Here is an 18,715-nt window from a genome sequence, read left to right as displayed (position 1 = left end):
CGATAGATAGATAGATAGATAGATAGAACTATAGACAGATAGATAGAACTATAGACAGATAGACAGACAGACAGACAGACAGACAGATAGATAGATAGATAGATAGATAGATAGACACAGACAGACATAGATATAGGCAGACAGACAAATAGACAGACAGATAGATAGATAGATAGACACAGACAGAGATAGATAGATCGATAGATAGATATTCAATATGTATGTATAGATAACCCTTTCATTAAGATGTGTGCAAAAAATATATGAGCTATTCAAAAATTAACTTAGAAAACTTAACTGTCATTTCTGAGCGTTAATGTCATCTTTGTGTTAAGATGGCAGTACCAGGAAATAATTGTTTGTGGTCACGTGACCAACCTACACAATAATGTTAGACCTGCCCAGAACTCATGCAGACATCTTAAATTTGCATTATAAATGAACATGTGCTTCATAATAAGAGTTGCTTTTTAATGCCACACCAAAATATGTGAGGAAAAATTGTGGTCACAATTGTGACCGGTGGGATTAAATGGGTGACATTTGTGCAACATGATGCAGTGTTAAATTAATACACACTAATTGTTTTTCCTGCATTTCAGCATTAAACACCTTTGGCGTGACATCGGGATGGCAGCCACAAACATCTTCATTCATGTTGTTTCTTTCTTTTTTATATGCATTATCTTTCCTTATGTACTAATTTCTTAAAATATTCAATATTCATTTACTCATTACTTTTCATTATATTTTACTTTACTGTTACTTTTTGTTTACTTATGTATATGTAAGCCTATATATGTTGTGTGCTGTATTGTCATCTCAACTTCACAGTTGTGACTCATTCATTTCCTTTTTTTATTTTGGCAATGTTACATTATACGATAACAGCTGTAGTACTATATACATCTATCTATGTAATATGCTGGTCAGACAAAGACTAATCTGGTCTGATAAAATTCACCTAAGATCATTCAATAAAATCTTTTTTTTTTTTTCATAAGAATTTGCTTTCTGTTATTTGTCTGTCTGCATGTCTTTTGTTAAAGAGTTAACATGGCAAGCTGTTGACATGGTCCCAGGTGAAAAAAAAAAAGTACATTTCAATAATGTACTTAAAGTGCTCTATTTTCACGCACTAATTTTGTACTTAATCTTAAGAACATTTAAGTGTACTCAACTGTGCTATTTTGAGACACCATGAAATATGAACTTAAATGTGCTTTTAATATACTATCTCTGTATTTAAAAAATATATTTAGTTACCACTTGTAGTACACTATGGGTTCAAATGTACTATAAGTGGTATCTAAATACATTTTTAAATACAGAGATAGTATATTAAAAGCACATTTAAGTTCATATTTCATGGTGTCTCAAAATAGCACAGTTGAGTACACTTACATGTTCTTAATATTATCTTAAGAAGGACTAAAGAAGAATTTTTAGTATATTAAGTACAAAAGTAGTGCACGAAAATAGAGCACTTTAAGTACATTATAGAAATGTACTTTTTTTTTCACCTAGGGTGTTAAATAGGCTACCAGACCAAAATCTGATATGCCAGGTCTAGTGAAGTCTGGATCTTACACATTTAATTCCTTAACTTTTCTCCTGATGTATAACACTGATAAAACATTTGGCATTAAACTTTATATAGTTTAAAAGAAAGGCCTCCTAGAAGGCACCAAGTCAAGGCCAAGACCAGAGTGTGTCCAGACCAAGACTTTGAGGGGTTGAGACAGAGACCACGGCCAGACCAGCACTCCTCACATTCATCTGAAACATCCACTGCCTGAGAAAAGTCTTGATGAAATAATAAACATTAATTTGAACTACAATTACAAATGCACAAATAATTTTATAAGAAGTTTTAAATATACTTTTTTGAATATAGAAATATGATGGTAAAACAAATACAATTATACTTTTTAATATGATACTAAAACCGCCAAGAGGTAGCGGTAAATCACTCAGTGAGTGAGTCGCAAATCATTTATTCAACCGATTCTTTTAAAGCACTTGATTAATTCAGCAGTGAAACACCACTTGTGTTTTGCTGGGAAACACACAACAGTTCTGCTGTGGATTTGTGTGGAACTATTTTAGATCAAATACTTGTCAAAATTTAAGTCATTTTACATGACAACTGCGTTTTGCCGGCCTGAGAATTGAAACCGATTTCAAAGTGTGAGTTTTTGAAAAATATACTGTTATCATTTCTGTGTAAAGTTAAATTGCAAATCTGTGAAAACGTTGACGGCATGCACATGCGTATTACGTGTTCAGTCTATAGGCATGTGCGTTTGAATGCTTATGTGCACAGGCTCGTAGTCTTTCTTTACAAAGTGACATTGCCAATCATGATTACATATTATTTACACAATAGCAGTAAATTGTTCACAATACATTGATTCTCCTAATTTTTTTTTTTTTTAACATTTATACAAACCCGATTCCAAAAAAGTTGTGACACTGTACAAATTGTGAATAAAAAAGGAATGCAATAATTTACAAATCTCATAAACTTATATTTTATTCACAATAGAATATAGATAACATATCAAATGTTGAAAGTGAGACATTTTGAAATGTCATGCCAAATATTGGCTCATTTTGGATTTCATGAGAGCTACACATTCCAAAAAAGTTGGGACAGGTAGCAATAAGAGGCCGGAAAAGTTAAATGTACATATAAGGAACAGCTGGAGGGCCAGTTTGCAACTTATTAGGTCAACTGGCAACATGATTGGGTATAAAAAGAGCCTCTCAGAGTGGCAGTGTCTCTCAGAAGTCAAGATGGGCAGAGGATCACCAATTTCCCCAATGCTGCGACGAAAAATAGTGGAGCAATATCAGAAAGGAGTTTCTCAGAGAAAAATTACAAAGAGTTTGAAGTTATCATCATCTACAGTGCATAATATCATCCAAAGATTCAGAGAATCTGGAACAATCTCTGTGCGTAAGGGTCAAGGCCGGAAAACCATACTGGATTCCCGTGATCTTCGGGCCCTTAGACGGCACTGCATCACATACAGGAATGCTACTGTAATGGAAATCACAACATGGGCTCAGGAATACTTCAAGAAAACATTGTCGGTGAACACAATCCACCGTGCCATTCGCCGTTGCCGGCTAAAACTCTATAGGTCAAAAAGAAGCCATATCTAAACATGATCCAGAAGCGCAGGCGTTTTCTCTGGGCCAAGGCTCATTTAAAATGGACTGTGGCAAAGTGGAAAACTGTTCTGTCGTCAGACGAATCAAAATTTGCAGTTCAAGGTGTTGACGCTTGCTTACAGATCTACCACAGGCTCAGCACCCTCCTACTTCCACTCACTCTTACGAGTCTACATCCCTACCAGAAGCCTGCGATCGCTAAATGCGCAAAGGCTTGTGGTACCGTCACAAAGAGGCACTAAATCGCTCTTCAGAACATTCTCGTTCTCTGTTCCTTGCTGGTGGAATGATCTCCCCGCCTCCATCTGGAATGCAGAATCCAGAATGCAGAATGCAGAAAATTAATTTAACATAGACATTTTGCTGTGTACTATTACATAAATCTTATCGGTTTCATGTGTGTATGACTGACAAACATGAATCACATTCAGTTTATTAATACAATTACATAAATTTGACCTGTTTCAATTATGTATGACTGACAGAAAATATAAATCACATCCAGTTATTAATTTATGTTAAACCTATGTAATCCAAATGGATGAAAATGCATATATGCAAATCAAAATACATAAATATTCAATTAAGACAAATGTTTTTTTGAGTGTATTTATAATGCATTCTAAGACTATTCTTAATGCATTATAATGCACACATAATGCCTTAAAAACAAACTTATATACAACATATACAATGCAACATTTAGAACGCACAAGGAAGACGCAAAAAAAAGGATATATGGCACCACCGTGGCAACAGGACAACTAAACTTTTGAAAGAGCACTTCGTAATTGAATGGGAATAATGGCTTGTCAGGAACCACCCTCACGCGTTCTTGGCCGCCTTATACATGACATTAGAAAATACAACTTTCATGAATGTGCTTAACCAGACTGTAAAATAAAACATTTTTGTGCACCTTAAATTGTATATAAATGTTTATATTGTATATTTAAATGTGTCTTTGCTTATCATTTTCAGGACAAGAACAAAAATAACCAATAAGCTGGACATAAATAAAAAAAATAACAGCTGCACACACACTTGTGTTATAACACTTCTAAATATCAATTGAAAAGGTTAAAATGTTAAAATGGGATTGACCTTCTGATTTCTAATTTCTTTTTGTATATATAAATATTAAGCTACATATTAAATCTACATGCTTTTTTCAATATTAATACTACATATGTATTACATACATATGTTTATTGAATAAAACATGATTTGCATTGTGCATGTATTGTTTCTTTGTACTTTTCCACACAACTTTGAGTTTACCTTAGGGGAAATGTCTTATAAACACTTCATGATATCTTATAAAAGAAGACTTACCTTTTGTTACTTTACTGAAAGCTGACAAAGATCACTTATAAATATTATGACCACATTATAAAGCTTTTTAGATGTTTAAAAGAAGACTTTGTATTTGTCACTTTATTTTAAGTAGTAAAAGACCACACATAAGATGTAGTATGATACTGTGCAGAAGCATTATGCATGTATTATGAATTATAATACCCTTAGGGGCCGTTCACATATCGCGTCTTTTCCACGCGCAAGTCAGTTATTTCAAATGTAGCCGCGCGGCAGGTGCTTATAATGGAAGCGACGCTTGGGGAAAAGGAGGAGAAGCGGAGCGGCCATGCTTTCTACGCTTTGTTAGACACGATATGTGAACGGCCCCTTATGATGCATTATAAATAAAGGCTTAGAAAAGTTACCAAATTTACTTTTCTCTCCAGTGAAATAATAGCAGATCCAAATCAACATGATGTCCAGGTTTTGCTTCTGGCAGAAGAAGAAGAATAAGGAGAAAGAAAGGCCACATGATCTGGTTAAAAAGGAAGATAATGAAGAAACATTTAATATGGAGCAAACTTCAGTTCCTGTCACATCACAAGTTCAAATCACTAAAGCTAAGGACAGCACAGACCACAGTCCTAAAACAAATACATCAAGAAGAGAAAATCAGGCAGATGATGAACACAAGGTAAATGGTACATATGTGTTGTCTACAGCAGGGATGTTTTACAACATCACACTAAAAATAAATAAAATGTTCCATATACACTCAGTAGCCATTTCATTAGGTCACCTGTTCATTAATACAAGTATATCATCAGCTAACCATGGCAGCAACTCAATGCATAAAAAGTTTACACATCCTCAAACAGTTATAGTCATAGCGCCACCAACTGGCAGCAGGAAAATACAAATGACTTTGAGGTAGTCCTCCAATAATTAAATGCATATTGCCCACCGTGCTCTTGTTTTCCTAGAGCTACCAGGTGGCGGTGTGAGCAGTACTATCACAGTAAATTACCTGGTGTTAAAGGGTTAGTTCACCCAAAAATAAAAATTCTGTCATTAATTACTCACCCTCATGTCGTTCCACACCCGTAAGACTTCAAAACACAAATTAAGATATTTTTGTCGAAATCCGATGGCTCAGTGAGGCCTCCATTGAGAACAAGATCATTAACACTTTCAGATGTCCAGAAAGCTGCTAAAGACATTTAAAACAGTTCATGTGACTGCAGTGGTTCAACCATAATGTTATGAAGTGACAAGAATACTTTTTGTGTGACTTTATTCAACAATATTTAGTGATGGCGATTTCAAAACACTGCTTCATGAAGCTTCAAAGCTTTATGAATATTTTGTTTCGGTGGTTCGGAGTGCGTATCAATCTGCCAAACGTCATACGCATTTCGAAATTTCAATGGTTCACCGTTGGAGGGCGTGACTTTGGCAGTTTGATACGTGCTCCAAACCACTGATTTGAAACAAAGTATTCGTAAAGCTTAATGAAGCAGTGTTTTGAAATCGACTATCACTAGATATTGTTGAATAAAATCGTTACTTTGTTTTTTGGCACACAAAATATTCTCGTCGCTTCATAACATTAAGGTTGAACTAACCCTTTAAATTAACACCGCTCCGTGTTCATATGGGAACCGCCAGCAGGGTGTTAAAAGTAGGTGTAGCGCGGGTTAAGTCAGCCTGTGTTTCATGTGTTTCGGTTGTAGAAATCTATCAGACTGGACGGCACGGGTCAGAGTGATGAGGCGAGGGTCCTGGTCATAAACACCGGTGGAACCATTGGAATGACGTATCATAATAACGGTAGGTACACCTGCCTACATGAGGTACATGTATACATATGATTTATGAATTAATATGTTATGACACAAATATGTTATGATATGTTTATACTGTGGGATTATTTATTTGCTGATCTCATATTCCAAAAAAAAGGGGGGCAGTTTAAGTGGTCGGGTCTTTGGGTCTTTGGAAAGTAGTCTAATTATTATCTTTTGGACAAACCTATAATCTATTAATGTGATAAATATCAAACCAAGTGGCATCTGTAAATAAATGATGCTCCTTTCTAGATTTTGTCTAATTCCAATTTTTCTGAGCATGCATCCCATGATCAGTGTTGGGTAAGTTACTTCAAAAGAGTAATTAATTACTAATTACTAATTACATCATCAATATTGTATTTAAAATACTTTTCTAATTACTCTGTCTGAAAAGTAATTTAATTACTCAATAAGTAACTTACTAATTACTTCTTAAAATCCCTTTAAACCTCGAACAGATAGACAATAGAAAGGAAACTCTTTTAATAATTTAGTCAAACATGGAATAGTTTAGCCTTTTATAGCTTTTTAAAACATTTTAACTTTATTAAAACATACACTATAATACTTTGTTTGATTATCATTTATAATACAGACAGCCAATAGTAGATAGTAGCATGTTTTAAAGACTACTGTCACTAAGACCTAATGGACGGAGACAATATGCTGTTGCACATGCTGTTCACATTCACATAACCAACGCGAATATACGCCAAGACGGGCATTTTGACATAACTGTGTGTGTATTTGAACGTTTATGTGTAATAAACCGCGGAAATCTGACACTCGCGAGAGGCGGCTATGTGTGCGCGCTTTGGTTGAGAGCGTGCGCAGTTTTTTTCTCCCTAGGACATAGCTTACATTTGACCGTAATGTTCTTGCCTACCTGTGTCAAAAAGTGAAGTAATTGGATTATTTCCATTCTGCAAAACAGCCACTCGCTTCTGTCGGCATCTTCAGACAGCCAACTGGTATTACAGTATGTAATGCAAGTATTATAAGTAACTGTAATTAAATTACCTAAAAATGAACAGTAATCCCTTTACTTTTCAGTGGATAAGTAATTTAATTACAGTAACGCTACTTAGTAACGCGTTACACCCAACACTGCCCATGATGTAACATGAAATAACACTTGAAGAGGATGCTGATCTTGTTTTATGACTTAATTAGCAAATTATATGAACAGACAAATATTTGCCTCCTGTAAACAGTTGTTGGTGTTTTGCAAGAATTCCAACACTGAGCTTTAGTGTTATTTCCTGCACAATGCTACTTGAATTGACTTACAAAAACTAATCTTTAACTTTGAAAAGTATCTTCTCTAAAACAAACACTGTCAAAAAAAGAATTTGCATGGTCAAAACACAAAAACTTCCAGCTTTATTAAAAACGTAGTTTATCTGAGTTCAAGGACAGAGAGTGTACTACACAACAGAAATACAACAAACACTGACGTTTTTTCCACCCCAAACTTGATTTTATCTTCATTCTGCCACAAACACAGAGTCTGTGAAAATCAACCTTCATATGTGGACAGAGTAATGCATTGCAATGCAAAGTAATGCATTACAATATTGTGTTATTACTTAAAAAAGTAACTAATTGCATTACTTAGTTACTTTTAATTGAAAACTAATGCGTTACATTACTTTTTCTCACCTGGGCTGGGCTTGCTAACAAAAAACAAAAAAAACAAACAAAAAAAAAATTAACAATAACACTTCAGCAATAAAAAACCCACACAAATGTTATGTTTAAAGTAATTTTTCCGTATTTATATGGTAGAATTGGATCATCAAAGGTCACATTAAAGACACTGGCTAATAAAGTGAGATTAAATACACATATTTGTGTTATTAAACATTTAATCATTTCAGGCTTGCATTTCACTGTTTTTATTAATTTCTATGAAAACGGAATCTGTTTCGAGTAAATACATGCTCACATTTAGTCTGTAACTACAATAACATCATGTTTATATAGTGCACAACACCTCTCAACAAGAGAGCCGTCAGTCAATAAATGGAAAACAAAGCAACTTATTTGAAAAAGTAACTCAGATATTTTCGGTTATAAATGTAAAAGTAGTGTGTTACTTTACTAGATAGTTTAAAAAAGTCATCTGACATAACGTGAGTTACTTGTAATGCGTTACCCCACAAAAAAGGTTTAAATCCACAAACCTTCATTTTGTATGAAGACCTTTGACTATCTTTGTACTTTGTGTATAGTTTTTTTTCTAATCTTTTGCTAAATGTGATTGAAATTTAAACTGCACGATTATTGTGTTTATTAAATATTATTAGATCGATTAGATCGAATAACCACTATCATGCAATTAATCAATAATCGTGACAGGTCTACACATAGTTATTTCATATGTAAGCCATTTTTTTCATTTAACTTCCAGCATAAATAATATAAAATTAGTAACACTATACAATATTTTTTTTATTCTACCCTGTAAAAAAGGAATGTGGTTCAAAATATGAAAATGTGCAAAATGATACAATATTAGCATATGCAGTATCAAATATTCAAGATGGTCTTTTTGGCTTCATAGCTGATGCTGAATTCTGGTCAAAGAAACTTGAGGCAAGCAAACATGAAAATCCATATGTTTGTATGGTGTGTGTATGAATTTGGTGCATTTGTTCATAACTTTTTACAGACTTTTCTTTTATATTTGCAGTTCTGTCTCCAGAACCTAATGCTTTTGTTGAAACTCTACGTAAACTCTCTATTCTGCATGATGAGCAGTACGGTTCACCTCAGGAGAACACGCTGGTGCTGCCGTAAGTTCCCATGCAGATGCACACATATATGGGATCAAGTTAGAAGTTTGGAGGTGCTGTCCTATTTATAGATCCAGACACTAGATGCATTCATCTCTTTGTACACAAAATACAGGTTTGAATTGTTGGTTTCTACTTTTACAGCTCTAATAGATGCTAAATCTGTTCTGAGCAAGTGAAACAAGTAAATGCATGCTCACATTTAGTCTGTAACTACAATAACCATCATGTTTATATAGTTTATATAGAATATAGTGTAGTATATGTTTTTAAATATTATATGTTATATGGACTATAGGTCATGGTTGTGTGAAGCATGCTAGAGATGCATCAATGCAAAACTTTTAACTTTGAAAAAAAAAAAAAATGTAACTAATAATTTTATATATAACTTTTTTTTTTCACATATTTGCAAATCTTAAAATGCCTCTATGCTTTTTCGAATATTACCTTTCATCCACGCCAAAGGAATTTCTCAGAGATTGCCTGAATGAGGCTTCTGTTGGCGTTTCGATTGAGGTGAGAAGCAATCCGACCCAACAGAACCAAGCGGTATCATAATTCATAACGGGAAATGTGTTATATATAAAGCAGCAGTGTCAGATTCTGTAAATGAGCACATAGTTATCATATTTGAAGTAGGCTCTTGGAAACGACGGGTTAAGAGAAACTGTATTTTTGATCGAGCCATTTAGACGCTGAGAAAAGAGGTGATGCTGCAATGTATATTGTGAGAAAATTAAAGTGTTTTTTGACCTTGGAAGCATGTAAAGCTTTTGTATGAGACCTTAAAAACGTGGAACCTTTAAAATAGCATAATAGGTGCACTTTAAGGGTCTTTATAGCTCATACACTGCTAAACAAGGTCTGGGCTGCACCCTCCTTCATGTCTTTAGTAGATGTCATGTGGGTTGGGAATTTTTTTTTTTTTTTGGTAAATCTTTTAGATCTATTGCTCTATTAGCTCATCTGTGCTACTAACACAGGCGGCCCAATGTAACAGCAGCATGAATATGTGTGTGGTTTTAGGATATGCCGTCCATTTTTAATTAAGACCGGTCATACTAATCTGGTCACTCTCTGTTCTTAAATTATGGAAAATCCCCCAGCACTCCCCTCTTCATTACAATAACACTATGAACCGGCCCAAAGTGATGAGCAAAGTCTGAAGTCTGCTGCTTCACAACATTTACTCTTCCATTGACGCAAAAATGGTTTTTGATTTAACTACAGCAGATGCCCCTGAAATCAGTCGTATTCTCACTGTCAATAAATATTCTTTTTTTTGTTTTGTTTTAGTTGATCTAGCTAAACTAACCTATCTTTGCCTAATGGTTTAAATAATAAGTTTTGCTTTAATTTTAGAGCTTTTTGTCAATGTTTGGGTACTTTTTGTTTGTTTGTTTGTTTTTAGAATTTTTTTTTATTTTTATTTTTTTAAATTGTGCTGTTTTTTAAACATTTAAACATGTTTTTTCTATCTCCTCCCCCACCAGACTGTCCAAACAGAATAAGAGGATTGTATATACAGTTTTAGAGTACTCTCCTCTCCTCGACTCCTGTAATATGACCACAGATGACTGGGCCAGGATTGGAACAGACATTGAGGTGCTTCCTTTTTAACATCTTTATGTTTGGCTTTGAGTTGCAGGGCTTTTTCCTTACTTATTTTAAATTATTATTATTATTTCGCTGGGTTGTGAATGCTAATGAAATGGTCGCACTGTCAAATACAAACTTAGACATGACTGAAAATACTGATTTGTGAACAGAACTATCTGATTCTGAATTTTTTTTTTTTTTACAAAAAAAGGAACTTTTCTTGAAACAAATTTCTTGAAGGTAGATCAGTGAACAGGTCAACATTTTTTTTTAGTTGGTATGTCAAAATCAGTACTGAGATTTTCAAAGATTTTTCCATCATGTTCACAGAGACACTATGAGCAATATGATGGTTTTGTCGTCCTGCACGGCACAGACACCATGGCTTACACCGCTTCTGCCTTATCCTTCATGTGTGAGAATCTGGGAAAGCCTGTCATCTTCACTGGCTCACAGGTAACACATTTTAAGTGGACAATTTACTCACCTTTGTGTTGCACAAATTGAGCATTTTAAAGAACAGTATTTTATTTTAAAGAACACCTGGCTCATTTGTAACGTTTGTTTCTGAACCTGGTGAGACCTCTGAGAGGCCTCTGTCTGAATGAAATCAAACTCTGAGGCAGTTTGGTTGAGGTAAGAACCAATCCGACCCACCCACATAGCAACCGATCTTTGCCTGAATGTGTCCTCAAGCTGGCACTGCTGGCCCCCTGTCGGCAATGGCATGTATCCTGTTAGCCAGAGCTGGGCCATGTGTGGCAGTGATGGCACCGCATGGATCACGGCAAACAACATGAGGGCCGAATGTTGGTGGGAGGAGTGTGGCCCAGATCAATCCAGTGATCATCTGGTCCAAATCAAGATTGTCACCTTAAGCCAATTAAGTGCACTTTAATGCAGTTGACTGATTTACAATTTATTTAATTTGTAATGATAATGTTTCATTTGTTATGACTTGGCATTTCAAAGATTAATTTTAAACAATACTACAGTTTAAAATATTGAATTGATTAAAATTTCTGTGATCATTTAACCATAATCATTAAATATTTCATTAATTTTGTTTATCATGGGGGCATAATTTTATTAATACGCTGTCATAAAAATACACCATATTTTATTCCTGTATTGGATATTTATCTCCATTCTCACTACTGATCGTAAAAAAAAAAAAAATTAAAAAATTAAAAAATGACTGGTAGCAGCTGTCAAACAAAAAACGTAGAATTAAAGTAAAATATCCTCATTTAAATAAAGTGCAAATAATTTTAACAGAAATTTTCCTTAGATGTTTTACAGAAAACACGTTACTTTACAGGTATTTCCTGAATTCATTCAAATGACTGGCAGCAACAGAACATTAAACACTAACAGATCTCTCAAGATCTCAGCATCTTCACTTATTACAATCCATTTTGACTTTATTTCTTTCATACAAAAGTTCTTATTGAGAGGTTTAGGTGTTTATGTCTTACTGTGGAAAAAAGTTTGGTGATCATTATGGTGATCCGTGTTTGTTTTAATTGGGCTGCGTTAACTGTATGTTTCTGATACACATTTTTTATGGCAAAAATGCAGGACAAAATCTCATCAGATGAAGTTGGTCACATATTGGTGATGATATCGTCATCATGTAGGGGCTTGATTCACTGATATCACTTAAAGTCAGATCTCTGTGTATGTTAGCAGTTAATTTCACACCATTTACAGTAGCCTTGTGATATTGTGCCATCAGTATTATGATAATCTGGTGTTCTGAATTTTTAAGTCATACAGAAAATGTTTTGAGTTTTGTCTTTTAGGTGCACAAAGACATCAAGAATCAACATACTAATCTCAACAATGGTGACAATCAACAAAGCTTTTTCTTGTTTTGTGACATTCAGAGTTGATCTGAATATTTTTTTGATTGTCACCCTTTTTTCAATTCATACTCTGATTCTTTATGTCTGTGTGAGTTTACATGATCCTGTCAAAACATTTTCTACATAATGACTTAAAATTTTTCATAGTATCATAGAACTTCAGGAATTTCTGCAGTAGTATTGGCATGAAAAAATGAACAACTAACATTAAACAGTTCAATCAGAGATTAGACTCTATGTCAAACATGTATCAGAGACACACAGTTTAAGCAGCCAGAGAAAAACTAATGTTATAAAGTCAAAGGTCAAGAGCACAACTAAAGCAAATACTGATCACCATAATAGTGACCAAACTTTATTATTTTCAATAAAACATTAACATCAAAAACCTCTGATAATTCTCAATAAGAAATTGAGAATGACTGGAGTAAAGTCTGGATTGTAATAAGTGAAGATGGTGAGATCTTAAGAGATCTGTTAGTGTTTAATGTTCTGTTGGGATTTAAAGGGTTGTGGTCCAGGGTTGGTCACCATTGTGCTGAAGAGTAGAGCCTGTGCTTCAGTCCAGGATGGGCCAGTAAACATTAGTGTTATGCTGCATGTTGCTTCATTTAAGAGGCAGTAACATATAGTTTCATTAATTCATGCATGTAGTTAACTGCAAGAGATTCTCATTTTACAGTGAATGTGTTTGTTAGTAATAATTCAGGAAATACCTGTAAAGTAACTGTTTTAGCACTTAATTTAAATTAGGATAATTTACTTTAATTTTACTTATTTTTTGTTTGGCAGCCGTAGCTGACAGTCATTGACTGTTTTTTTTTTTTTTTTTTTTTTTTTTTAAACACGATTTTTTTACAGTGTAGATAAGGCTCAGGTGTGGGAAAAGGGGCTTTGTGGACCGGAGCTGGGCCAGAAAAAAATTTGCTATGTGGTCAGCAGACCAACAAACCAAGCGGTATCATAATTCATAACAGGAAATGTGTTATATATAAAGCAGCAGTGTCAGATTCTGTGAGCACAATAGTTATCATATTTGAAAACCAAAGAGTGCCTCTTTATGAAGGAAAAATAATGCATAAAAGATTTGCATGCACAGGGTAAGATTTGTGGACGTGTAAATCATCTTTCAAGTGTAAGAAAAACAGATTTGTAGCATTTTGCTGTTTTTGTAAGTGTAAATCGTGTATTGTGAAACTGCAGCTTTATGCTAATGCAAAATAAATATGATCTGTATTCTTCTTACGTCCATTTTTCCACACTAACACTTTTGGCACTTTTTTTTCCCCGCTGAAATGCGGCCAAAAGCATTGCAAGCCTGTGGACAGTAAGCTGCAAGCGAAAACAACAGAGTCAGGAACTGCAAAAAAACGAGTAAAACAAACCCTTGTGTAAAAAAAATAAACTGCTGCAAATTAAAATCTATAAATCAGAATATTTATTGCATTTATGAAGAAAAGGCTCAGTACTCAAGGCTCTATCACCTGCCTTACTGGTGTACAGGGTCTTTGGGCGGATTGCTGAGGCTCAGTTTTGGGGTTTCTGGTTTACTTATAGATTTTAATCTGCGATGACATAAAGGAAAATGTATTAAATGATAAAGAATAAAACATTGCAGTCAAGTTGAAAATAATGTCCTATCGTCAGCACTGATAGCCTTGTGGGTAACTTGAGTGACCCGAGTTCAGTTCCGGCTCGTGGACCTTTCCTGATCCCATCCTCTTTTCTCTCTACCACTTCGCTTCTCTCTACCACTTTGCTTCACTGTCCTATCATAATAAAAAGGCTAAATGCCAAAAATAAACCTTTGAAAATAAGTAGGCTAAATATACACTATATTGCCAAAAGTTTTGGGACGCCTGCCTTTAAGTGCACATGAACTTTAATGACATCCCATTCTTAATCTGTAGGGTTTAATATGGAGTTGCCCCACCCTTTGCAGCTATAACAGCCTCAACTTTTCTGGGAAGGCTTTCCACAAGGTTTAGGAGTGTGTTTATGGGAATTTTTGACCATTCTTCTAGAAGTGCATTTGTGAGGTCAGGCAGTGATGTTGGCGAGAAGGCCTGGCTCACAGTCTCCGCTCTAATTCACCCCAAAGGTGTTCTATCGGGTTGAGGTCAGGACTCTGTGCAGGACAGTCAAGTTCCTCCACACCAAACTCGCTCATCCATGTCTTTATGGACCTTGTTTTGTGCACTGGTGCGCAGTCATGTTAGAACGGGAAGGGGCCATCCCCAAACTGTTCCCACAAAGTTAGGAGCATGAAATTGTCCAAAATGTCTTGGTATGCTGAAGCATTAAGAGTTCCTTTCACTGGAACTAAGGGGCCAAGCCCAAACCCTGAAAAACAACCCCACACCATAATCCCCCCTCCACCAAACTTTACACTTGGCACAATGCAGTCAGGCAAGTACCGTTCTCCTGGCAACTGCCAAACCCAGACTCGTCCATCGGATTGCCAGACAGTGAAGCGTGATTCGTCACTCCAGAGAACACGTCTCCACTGCTCTAGAGTCCAGTGGCGGTGTGCTTTACACCACTGCATCCGACGCTTTGCATTGCACTTGGTGATGTAAGGCTTGGATGCAGCTGCTCAGCCATGGAAACCCATTCCATGAAGCTCTCTACGCACTGTTCTTGAGCTAATCTGAAGGCCACATGAAGTTTGGAGGTCTGTTGCTATTGACTCTGCAGAAAGTTGGCAACTTCTGCACACTGGGCGCCTCAGCATGCGCTGACCCTGCTCTGTGATTTTACGTGGCCTACCACTTCATGGCTGAGTTGCTGTTGTTCCCAATTGCTTCCACTTTGTAATGACACCACTAACAGTTGACCGTGGAATATTTAGGAGTGAGGAAATTTCACGAATGGACTTATTGCACAGGTCGCAACCTATCACGGTACCACGCTTGAATTCACTGAGCTCCTGAGAGCGACCCATTCTTTCACAAATGTTTGTAGAAGCAGTCTGCATGCCTAGTGCTTGATTTTATACACCTGTGGCCATGGAAGTGATTGGAACACCTGAATTCAGTGATGTAGAGGGGTGTCCCAATACTTTTGGCAATATTGTGTATATAAATAAAAAGAAAATAATGTCTTACTTGTTTAATTAGTGACACTTAGCCTACATTTTAAAATCTTTATTTGAATATGACAGCATTTTTATTTAAGATCTTTATTTGAATATGGTAACAGGATACCTTGTTCTACAATATTTCTATGATTAAATCGCTGACAGAGACTCCTCCCCCATCAGCCAATCACTGTGTGCATAGTTAGTAAGCATGTTGACATCATCCATAGCGACGAGGTCAACCCGGCCCTTACTCTTATCTTAAGACTTCTCTCTATTCCTTAGTAAATTTGGTCTCAGCAGTTTTGTGAATATGTTTTAAGAGAAAACTCTTAGCTAAGAACTTTTACTGCTATTTAGGAGAACTCTTAGTGGTAAGATAAAATGTTTTTGAATACGGCCCCTGGTCTCTATGAATCCCCTCCTTCTGAAACGTGCAAATTAAATGCTTCAAGCATGTTTCGGAAATGTCCCACCCCTTACCATAACCACGTGTTTCAACACACTACTAACTAAGGGTACGTTTACACGACAATGATACGCTTAAAACGGAGATATTTTTACTTTGACAACATCATTGTCAAAATGATCCTCATTCACACGGATCCACGAAATCGACTAAAAATGCTGTATTCTCCTGCCAGGCCAGTAGAAGGCGATGAATCACTACAGACTGAACATGTAATACGCATGTGCATGACGTCATCATTTCCACAGATTCAAGTTTTTTGTTGTTTACATGGAGACTTGCACTTGAAACTTGCACTTTGAAAGCAGTTTTCAAAAGTTTGCGTTTTCAGGCACCCAAAACGCCGTTGTCATGTAAATGAACGGACAAAATGTATAAAAAGTTTTGAAAATGGTGTCATGTAAACGCCCCCTAACTTAACCAGGCCCCGCCCCTTTATTTTGAACATGTCTTGGGTGGGAATTAAATAAATGAGGGATATTGTGACGTGTTTGTTCTCAGAAGAAAAATCAAGACTACTCCCACTGGAGGGAGTTTGAGCTTTGTAACTTTTTTCATGCTCAAACAGCAACATTACACACTAAAGAAAGTTTAGTAGGAAAAAAGCATAATAGGACCCCCTTTAAAGTAATATTAACATTTAACTAGTGGTCATCAAATCATGTTAACTTAATTATAAGCTTCACAACCATCTTGTATGTGGCAGGTGCCCATCTATGAGATGAGGAATGATGGAAGGGAGAACCTCTTGGGGGCGCTGTTGATAGCAGGACAGTATGTCATCCCTGAGGTGAGTTTATTTTTTTAATTCTCTGTGAGTGACGCCTTTGTAGCCATTACAAATGCAGTATGTACAAGATACCGTCTAATATTTGTGATGTTTTTAAGACTGCATGTTTTGAGGATGTTAGGACTGCAGTTATAAAATAGTTGACAGAATTTCATTATCAATTACTTTAAGCATTTAAAACTATTTAGCATTTAAATAATTTAATTTTAATATATGGTAGGTAGTTTTTTAATAAAGTACAGGAAGTAATATTTGATTAAATGTGGTTTTAAGTGTCCTTTGAGATGATTATATGTTTTGCAGTTTATTTTGTTTCTATCATGCCAATGAAGCACAATAAAGATACTTTATTATAAATTTATTGGTAATCATTTTATAATAATTATTATTGTTATAAAAATGTATTATAAAACAGTTTAAATTGAGTAATGGACACGAAAAAAGCCCTTTGTGTCTTTCTTCACAGGTTTGCCTGTATTTTCATCATAAGCTGTTCAGGGGCAATCGTGTCACCAAAGTGGACCCTGGAAGCTTTAACGCGTTTACCTCTCCAAACCTGCCGCCATTAGCACAATGCAATGTCGACATCAAAAGTGATTCCTCTTCTGCCAACATTTATACACAGTCCCATATGGGTCTATTTATAAAATAGTTTTCAAAAAAAATGAAAATTCACGCAAAATTTACTCTTTTTATTTTTTCTGCCATAGAAATTCACTATGTATTGGTTGCTTTTTTTAATGCAATTACAATAATTTGGCACTTACTCATCCTCAAATTGTTCCAAACCTGTATGAATTTCTTTGTTCTGCTGAACACAAGAGATATTTTGAAGTATAAGCGTAATCCCCTAGGTCCTACTCGCCTGCTCTGTGCGGGCCTCAAACCCACGTCTCTGGTGTGGGAGGCAGACGTTCTAACAAGGAGGCTAAAGACCGCAGTCTCTAGTGTTATCTGTTAGAGTGCCTCTTGAGATCAGGGGAGTGAGGTTTACTCACACAGCTCTTACTAGCTGGCCTTCATTACATATGGGTAACCAAACAGTTGATGGGCCCCAATGATTTCCATAGTGTGGAAAGAAAAAAAAAAAAAAAGGAAGTCAGTGGAGCCCATCAACTGTTTGGTTGCCAACAATCTTCAAAATATCTTCTTTTGCTGAATGTTTTCCTCAAAAACCTTAATTTCTGTTCGACTGAAGAAAGAAAGACATGACATCTTGGATGACATGGGGATGGGTAAATTATCAGGAAATTTAATTCTGAAGTGAACTAATCCTTTAAGCTCCAAAAAGGATGCAATAACATTATCGAAGTATCGTAAAAGTGGTCCATGTGATTTCTGTTTATCACTTAAATCAGGGGTGCCCGACCCTGTTCCTGGAGATCTTCCTTCCTGCAGAGTTCAGCTCCAGCCCTGCTCAACACAGCTGTCTGTAATTGTCAAGTGCTCCTGGATATCAGTTGTGTTTGATCAGGGTTGGAGCTAAACTTTGCAGGTAGGTGGATCCCCAGGAACATGTTGAGTAGATGTAATCCATATACTAACTCATATCCATATCCAACTTCAAAAAGTCATCATTGGTAGTTGACAAGTTATTCATTACATTTTTATGAATGTATACTGGCAGAAAACTTTCTTTTACATTTTAGTTACATTTTTAGTACTTTTGTTTTGTGTTTTTGTCATTTTTATTGGTTTTTCCTTTTTTAATGTCTATTTAGTTTTTAATAAATTTGATTTCAGTTTTCAATCATTTGCTGTTTAATAATCCTGTGGTGAG

The 18,715-nt window shown here is 35.6% G+C and overlaps 1 protein-coding gene across 3 annotated transcripts in view; it reads left to right on the top strand.

Annotated features, from left to right (window-relative positions):
- LOC127508055 (60 kDa lysophospholipase-like) overlaps nt 1-18,715 on the top strand; it is a 47,157-nt gene that overhangs the window by 16,716 nt on the left and 11,726 nt on the right. For 2 of the 3 annotated variants that reach the window (XM_051885625.1, XM_051885626.1), the window contains exons 5-11: nt 4,926-5,173; nt 6,213-6,309; nt 9,025-9,127; nt 10,624-10,735; nt 11,060-11,185; nt 16,852-16,935; nt 17,402-17,528. In XM_051885625.1, the coding sequence (XP_051741585.1) occupies nt 4,952-5,173; nt 6,213-6,309; nt 9,025-9,127; nt 10,624-10,735; nt 11,060-11,185; nt 16,852-16,935; nt 17,402-17,528 (871 nt within the window). In that variant the 5' untranslated portion in view covers nt 4,926-4,951. Of the gene's footprint in view, nt 1-4,925; nt 5,174-6,212; nt 6,310-9,024; nt 9,128-9,595; nt 9,647-10,623; nt 10,736-11,059; nt 11,186-16,851; nt 16,936-17,401; nt 17,529-18,715 lie in introns of all 3 variants that reach the window. The other variant, XM_051885627.1, reaches the window with a different exon arrangement.

The sequence above is a fragment of the Ctenopharyngodon idella genome, chromosome 3, assembly GCF_019924925.1.
Source record: "Ctenopharyngodon idella isolate HZGC_01 chromosome 3, HZGC01, whole genome shotgun sequence".
In the NCBI taxonomy this organism is placed as follows: domain Eukaryota; kingdom Metazoa; phylum Chordata; class Actinopteri; order Cypriniformes; family Xenocyprididae; genus Ctenopharyngodon; species Ctenopharyngodon idella.
The sequence above is the reverse complement of the archived record's forward strand: the minus strand, read 5'-3'. Positions and strand labels throughout refer to the sequence as shown.